Source organism: Leptonotus elevatus, chromosome 8 (genome assembly GCF_054856555.1).
Source record: "Leptonotus elevatus isolate MCC_2025b chromosome 8, RoL_Lele_1.0, whole genome shotgun sequence".
Lineage (NCBI taxonomy): Eukaryota > Metazoa > Chordata > Actinopteri > Syngnathiformes > Syngnathidae > Leptonotus > Leptonotus elevatus.
Window position 1 is genome coordinate 14433867 of NC_141246.1, and position 7994 is coordinate 14441860.

A 7994-nucleotide genomic window follows, 5' to 3' on the forward strand; every position below is an offset into this window, starting at 1 on the left:
GAACAGTGGTGAGGTGCGCTGTAGGTGTGACCGAGGCGGAGGTAGATCCAGATCAGGGATCAACTCTAAGCCCCTTCATCTTTACAATAGTGATGGATAGGTTAATATGGAATACCCATGTGCCATGATGTTGTTAAATGATTTTTTTTTGGGTGTTGGCCTTTTGGATGTCTTCCTTGTTTGGGCTCATAGATGTATAGAAAATATTCCCTTAAAATAAAAGTACGATCTATAAAATGAGATCTGCTTAAGTCGTAGTCATCCTCAGTTGATACAACATACCAGTGTCATCCTCCCCTCGTCCAAACAGCACTCCCAGGGAGTGGCTCGCATCCCACTACAACAATCCCCTCGGCCCTGACACGAGCTCTAAGGGGGGCAAGCGCCTTCATTAAAAACACAGACAACGCGGACGCCAGCGACCTGCTGTGTCATGCACACCGGGAAGGATTGTACACAAGCTGTCCTCACCACGCCCCAACTGCTGCAATGCACCTCTTGCCCTTGATTTGGGTCGCATGAGTCAGGCACAAAGATGGAGATCCAAACCCAAATGGCTCGATTAAGATTTCATGATAGAAAATGGGACGTGGAGAAAGGTAGCGTGCGGCTCACTTTCCCACTCTAAGTAGAGTGTAACTGAATCGCTTCAGAGATGCAACATGAATTCACTTTGTAGAAATTATTTTTGGAGCGGGTTACACAGAGCTTTGAGTCCATGGTGCTGCTACTAGGGATTCAAACCACCACATATGCTTTGTGAGTGTTTCTATGACAACATGGACATTAAATATACATCTTATTCTGATGAGTTTAGGCTTCCTTTCTCGAGTGGGCAGCTGATCGGCATAGCAGATCACAGTATATCAGACAATAATAAAATGACTCATAACTCCACCCGTAAAGCAGCATTTGGGCAATTTAAATCAACCTTCACATAAACGCCTGGTATGGTCTGCACGGCTAAGTAAATAGCAGCAGTCTTTTAGTGTCTCCGCAGGCACAGCCAAAATGTTCTATTTTGGTGGTGAAGTCATTCATTTCATTCTGAGTTTAAAAGTAAGTTAAGTATTTTTTCTTATCTTCGTTTGGCATCAGTACATGCTATGCAAGATGATTTTCTTGAATGATTCTTATCAGCAGTCCCCAACTACTAGAGCATGGACCAGTACCGGTCCGCTTCCACTCTGGGTCAGAGTAAAGGAACAAAAGATATTTTACTGAAGAAGTTTCATTTTGACAAAAAAAAAATCCAAGGCTCCCCACTAATGCCAGTCTGTCAAAATACAGAATCCCCTTTTAAAATGGATGACAAAGCATCTAAACAAAATAACACGTTGAAATAGTGAAAAATAAATATCCCTAATTCAGACAGCTCATGAAACAGAATGTGACAAGGAGATGATCTACTGGACTATTTCTTCATCTATAATTTGCAATTAAAGGCTGTTGTTGCTGCTCTTAAAAAACTTGTTGGCAATTAAGTGAACTGCCAATTTCATGAAAAACAGGAGCCGGAATGTTTTTTGTTTTGTATTTTTTTAAACACAGGTAGGGGCACCCTAACATATCTTGAAAGCACAGAGGAAGTCGTGGCGCTCAATAAATCAGACCGCGTTAATCATCTAAGAAACGTTAATGTTCTGAACTGTTATTAATAAAGACTACAATTATTGGATTAGTTGTACTTTTTGTGTCTATCTATCTCCAGCGACACCCACATAAGTTGAGTATAAGATCCCTTAATTAGAGCATTATTAATTAGGAGTCTTTGTCATTCTGTATAATCATTGTATTCTGATATACAGTTATGGTCAAGGCATATAAACAACAAAACGTTACATGACAGTCTCAAAAGGCACACAGGCAGCTCAAAGGGACAAAATGAGACAATGACTGAAATAGACTCCTTCTAGGCCAGTCTCATTTCTCTGAACAAGCCTCTGTGCATTATTTCCAGATCCGTCCTTGTTTTAGAGCTGCATCCTTTTGACAATACAATAGCTTTACATGAACGCAACGTGACATACATGCTGAAAGGAATGTTTTCACTGACCATTGAAAAGACAGAAATGCTAAACAAGGTCTGGAATCAGGTCGGATTTAAAAACAAGCTGATTAATAAACAAAATGGTTACATCAATCATAGCCCAGTTGAGGCTGCTCTCTCTTACTGATTTGACAACTAAGTAATTTCCTTTTTTTCTAGTACCTTCGATCCTGGCACCATTTTGTCTTGGGTGTCATTTTTTAGACCCCAAAACATGCCATTTTGTTTATTTATATGCACCCAGTGACTGATTCCAACCTCAGACAGCTGGGATAGGCTCAAGTTAATCTCTGATGAGGACACATATATTAAAATTAGCTGATTGTTTACGAGGAAATACATTTCAAAGTGGGGGATTTTAGGATTAAGAGACAGTGCAATGCCACGAAGCATCCTTTTCCTTACTGCTCATTCAAAATGGACGCCAAGAAAATCAAAAACATAAATGATAGTTGTTGCATTCATGTATGGATGGGGATCCATGTCACACCCAGCTGAGAAGCTAGCACAAGTTTAGAAAGCTACATTATGCACCTGCCGCGAGGATGAGCTCGCCTACAGACAAACCACACGAGACACGACTCAAATTATTATATACAAGACAAATGACTACTGTATACAGATTGTAAGTCATAGTTCGCCGTCACTCAAGGAGGTTTACACGGCAGCACCAGCTAAGAAACTTACGGCTAAGTGCTATGCTGTTAGCTAGCGTGTGCGCGGTGCTTCGAATGCTAGCAAGTTAGCCATGTAGGCTAGGCGTTGAAGTAGATGCAGATGCAGATGCATTAGAAACATCGAGTGGAAACAAGTCCACGCACAATCTTGTCCACACCAACACGGACACTTTGTAGAAGCGTGTCAGGCAAAGAATTCCATCAAGGGTTAATGATTTACACATTAGCTGTGATGTGGTACCTGTGTTTCCCCGATGTCCTGCTTCCCTCCATCAGGGTACCACTGGACACGGACAACTCCACGACCGAGAGGCCGACTGTGGATGTCACACGGGACTCGTTCACCTCCACCGCCTTTTCCTCCTCCTCCTCCACCTCCATCTACATCACCGCCGTCTCTCCCTTCGCCATCATCAAGGTCCGAGTCGGAGTTAAATTCCTCCTCGCCGTGGATCATCCGTACGAGGCCGAACCGGACAGATCCTCTATACTTCCTGGAGACCAAGTCATGGGAGAAGAGCAGCCGCTGAGAGCCGTCCGTCGTGGGAGAGAGGGCCATGGATAGGGGTTCGGAGGTCGGGCTGGCCGCGGGGGAGAGGCCCGGGGTCGGGGATGGAGGCTGGGCTGCGTCCGTCGAATCGTGTGCTGCAGGCTCCGCCATCGCTGCTGTTGTCAGGGAGTGATGCTGGGGCGCGAGGACGACACTGTGCGGTAAAAAAAAAAGTGCAACTTGGAAGCACGAGCACGCATGCGTTTACGTAGCTACGCGGAAGCTGCGTACCTTGCGTAACGTCATAGCGTCATAACGCAGTGCCATATCTCGCCGATAGATGTCAGTCAAGTGATTGTTTTGCATTATGGCCCGGGCCGCGGGCACTGTTGGAATGCCACAAAGTACAAAGACAGTACTTTTTTACTCAAATATATTAGGTATCTGTTTTTGAATAGTATATTTATTTTTCTGACGACTTTATTTTTCCTCCATACAATTGAAAATGGACCTATGCACTTCCTACTTTGTCAAAAACTTCCAGAGATGATGAAACACAATAATCAACCATTTTGACTTATTTTATTTCATTGAATACGTGATTAGTGTATTGTAAATTATAAAATAATAAAAACATTAAAACATATTGACATACGCAGCATATAAAAATATATTGATAAATAATTGGTTAATTAATTTTAATGTAATAGTAAATATAATTTCAAAGTGGCATCCATCCATTTTCTTACCCGCTTGTCCTCAGAAGGGTCGCGGGGGGCGCTGGAGCCTATCTCAGCTGGCTTCGGGCAGTAGGCGGGGTACACCCTGAACTGGTTGCCAGCCAATCGCAGTTCAAAATGACAATGAATTATTAATGTATTACAAAAAAATGACCCCCTTTACAAATTTAAAGTGTATTTACTAATTTTTGTTTTGTTTATTTATGTGACAATAGATTAAAATTCTTAAAATAGTTGAAGACTAAAAAATCGCAATTATCAATTTTTAGATTTGTATCGGGATTAATCGGTAACGAATCGAATTGCCAGGCAATTCACACCCCTATATATATATATTCCACAAAAAACATTCATACTGTAGGCTGCTTGTTGTACTAGAACACGCTAGTTATTTTATTAATGTGCAGAATTGTGACATAAGTGATTAAACAAACAAACAAAAACGTTACTAGTAAGACAGTCACACGGACTTGTGACAGGAATGCCACTACACCGGGCTGGAAAGGGCTCCAGCTAGTGATGGGAAAATGAAGCTTCATGAAGCACTTGTAACATTTTTTGACTCCTCTAGATGCCACTCTTGGTTCAAAGATGCAGTGGAAATGTAATAAATTTCCTTTGCACTAGCCTTTATATTTAAACCAAGAGCACCATCTAGGGGAGTCAAAAAATATTACAAGTGCTTCATGAAGCTTCATTTTCCCATCACTTGCTCTAGCCACGTCAGAACAGTGTGGCCCCAGTTAAGGCTTTCCGCCATTTTATTTGATATTCTAAAATATTTTTATAAATTATTTCCTTAGCCCCCCATGTATCGTTCAGGCCCCCATTTAGGCCCTGGAGAGAAGAAAAATCCTGGAGCTGTTTAAGTGCACTAAAAGGATAGACTAAATGCTCCAACGGCTTTCCATAAAAGTCCCTTCACATGTTGTTGTTGACATGTGGCGCCAAATCCAAATGTGATGCAGTGCTCATGTTGGCGGTATGACGAGGAGCACGTATATCCTCGTCATACCACCAACTTATCCTGGATAAGTCACAATACGCAAAAATGAAAACACCCCACCTGATTCAGTCTCAATATGATTATTGTTCAGCTTCAGCTCACTCACGTGTTGGAAAGGTTTGCTTATCCATTTGGCAAGTTGAGGATTACCACGCGGTCTAAGGTGCGGTGAGCGGAGGCTATAAAAGCTCCTGTGCGCGAGGCTGGAACTCAGTCTTTACGCACGATCCCAAGAGAACCATCGGAGGAGGAGTAAACAATAGAAAAAGAAGAAAAAAAGCAGACAGTTAGTGTTCCGTTCCCACGTGGAATTCTTTACTTGTAGAACCTTTGTGAGTGCTTTTGAAAGGATGTCAGTGGTGAGCTCCATGTCGTTCCCGAAGCCACTCCACATGCGCTCTCCGGTGGCGCAGGGACGTCGACACACACTGCCGGCCAGCGAGTTCCGCTCCCTCAGCCCGGAGGACGCCATAAGCGTGTTTGAGATCGAGAGAGAAGGTAATGCATATATTGCTTTAACAGGGAAGTCCAAAGTTTGGGTTGGCGGCAATTTCTGACCCGCTGCATATAAACAGGGCCTGTTATGACAAAAAAAAAAAAAAATTAATGTTGAAAGTTACAGTAGTTATTAAAATTCTAAATTAACATATAACTGAGTAAAGCTGCATGTTACAAGATTGCACTATTTTTTTTAATAGTCGAGGTAATAAAAAATGGTAAAATTTTTATTACATGATATCCCACTTATTTTTAATTCAAATGTTACAAAATATTGCTCCTTGTTAAAGTAAGTGGTTGTTTGTTTACGCGTCCTGCGGTTGGCAGGCGACCAATCCAGGGTATAACCCGCCTCTCATCTAAAGTCAGCTGGCCTCGGCTTCAACTGACCTGCAACACTAATTGGATAAGTAATATAGAAAATGAATAGATGGCTGTTTAAATGCACATGTATGCTGACCTGAATTGGGTTTGAGCAAATTTCAAGGGTACATGGGGATCCTTTTCAATTTCTTTCTGTATGTGGCCCTGAGTTGGAAATGTTTAGACATCCCTGATTCACAACAATCATTTACCATTCTTAATGTGTCCACATTTGCACACACGCAGCGTTCATCTCCGTGTCTGGTGAGTGTCCTCTCCTGCTGGACGAGGTGCGTCACTTCCTCACGCTGTGTCCCGAGCTGTCACTGGGCTGGTTCGAGGAGGGACGTCTGGTGGCTTTCATCATCGGCTCACTGTGGGACCGGGAGAAACTTAGCATGGTACGACACCTGTCCACGTAACTTCTGTTTACTTGTCATGTACTACTTGAGCAGCTCAATAAATTAGAATATCTTAGAAAATGTAAACAAACAAAAACAATCTACCGTTTGTTTTCGCTGTATAAAGGAAGCATTTGCATTGCGTTGCATTGGGGGAATATATCAGAAATGTCCGGAAGTTCAGAATTACCAATATGTGAAAATACCCTATTTAAATACACGTTATGCTTGTTTTTATAGATTTTATTGCACTTAAAAAATGTTTTAAAGTAATACTAACACATTTAAACACATATTTGTTAAGAGAGAACGATATGGATAACAAAAATACTGTACAGACTTTACCATCCCTGTGTTTACAGTAAACAGTAAACAAATCTCACTCTCTCTCCCCCCCTCTCTAATTTATAATCTGGCACAATACACTGATAATAGTGACCAAATATGTAAATTATAAAATAAACCCAAAGTTGACAGTTTCTGGAAGTATAAAAGTAAGGAGTGAAGGGAACTTGACATTCAATAGTCTTCAGCAAAAATTAGCATGAGCTAAAATACCGCGCTTCCTGTTTTCAATCTTCTTTAGTAAATTTTGCACTGTCAAACCAAATAAAATGCCGCCATCTAGTGGTCAACAGTGTAAATACACCCAAAATAAACTGGAGGCAGAATAAAATAGTTATGAACTGTACAAAAATAAATAGAACAAACAAAACAAATAGTGTGTAAATAGATAAAATGGATCATATTAACAATCCCATTCCCAATTGACCTGTGGTTGTGTTCCAGGATGCCTTGACCATCCACAAGCCTCACGGCATGACGGTCCACATCCACGTGCTGGCTGTCCACCGCACCTTCCGCCAGCAGGGCAAAGGTTCCATCCTGATGTGGCGCTACCTGCAGTACCTCCGCTGTTTGCCGTACGTTAGGCGGGCTGTTCTCATGTGCGAGGACCTCCTTGTTCCCTTCTACCAGAAGTGCGGCTTCAAGGTGCAGGGTCCCAGTGAGGTCACCGTGGGGCCGCTCGCCTTCATTGAAATGTTGTACCCGGTCAGGGGCCATGCCTTCATGCGTCGCAACAGTGGATATTGAGACTTGGGACTCGAGACTTGTTTTTTCTCAGGATGGATGCCAGTGGCAGGCCCCTGGTTCGAAAAGGAACAGTTTGAGGGGACGTTAGGCTCAGTGATCATTTCTTTGAGAGATAAAGGTGATTCACTCACTCCGCCTTGGACGAGGAACAAAACGTCTGCCATTAAGCAAGTAAAAAAAAAAAAGAAGAAAAAAGCAAATTTTTTGAAAATTAAAGAAAAAGGTCTGAAAGAATGCACTCATTAGGAAATATATTACAAAGGTTTTATATTTTGTTTATAATTGCAATGTCTTTAAACTGTTTTGATAAATGCCGGACATTTATGATCAGTCTTGTAAGTATAATGAATGGACAAACGTCCCAATACTTCTGTCCACATCGTTTATCGGAGCTATGCGGCCACAAGTTTATAAAGGTGCTGGAGCATTCAAATAAATATGAAAACAATGATTTAAAACAGCAGAGAAAAGAGCACAATACTCAATATGATCCCTTCTAGCATCCTGCCTTCTCCGTTGAAGATATTCATCATCCGTTGAAGATATTCATCATCTGTGCCTCCTTAAGTCTTGAATCAAGACAACGGAACTGTTTTGTTGTAATGTTTTGTTATTGAGATAATAAAGGATATATTTTCGAGTTTGTCAGTGTTAATGTGATTTCAAAAACTACC

At 41.6% G+C, this 7994-nt stretch overlaps 2 protein-coding genes across 6 annotated transcripts in view; one reads left to right on the forward strand and one right to left on the reverse strand.

Annotated features, from left to right (window-relative positions):
- Positions 1–3477, reverse strand: part of ube2o (ubiquitin-conjugating enzyme E2O) — a 21322-nt gene extending 17845 nt beyond the window's left edge. For 4 of the 5 annotated variants that reach the window (XM_086082357.1, XM_086082354.1, XM_086082358.1 and 1 more), the window contains exon 1: positions 2969–3477. In XM_086082357.1, the coding sequence (XP_085938483.1) occupies positions 2969–3388 (420 nt within the window). In that variant the 5' untranslated portion in view covers positions 3389–3477. The remainder of the gene's footprint in view (positions 1–2968) is intronic. The other variant, XM_086082353.1, reaches the window with a different exon arrangement.
- Positions 3478–5081: 1604 nt separating this feature from the next.
- On the forward strand, positions 5082–7965 carry aanat1 (arylalkylamine N-acetyltransferase 1). Its single transcript, XM_086082359.1, has 3 exons — positions 5082–5461; positions 6071–6225; positions 7015–7965. The coding sequence occupies exons 1-3, from the start codon at positions 5314–5316 to the stop codon at positions 7318–7320; spliced, it is 609 nt and encodes a 202-aa protein (XP_085938485.1). The 5' UTR covers positions 5082–5313; the 3' UTR covers positions 7321–7965.
- The last annotated feature ends 29 nt before the right edge of the window (positions 7966–7994 follow it).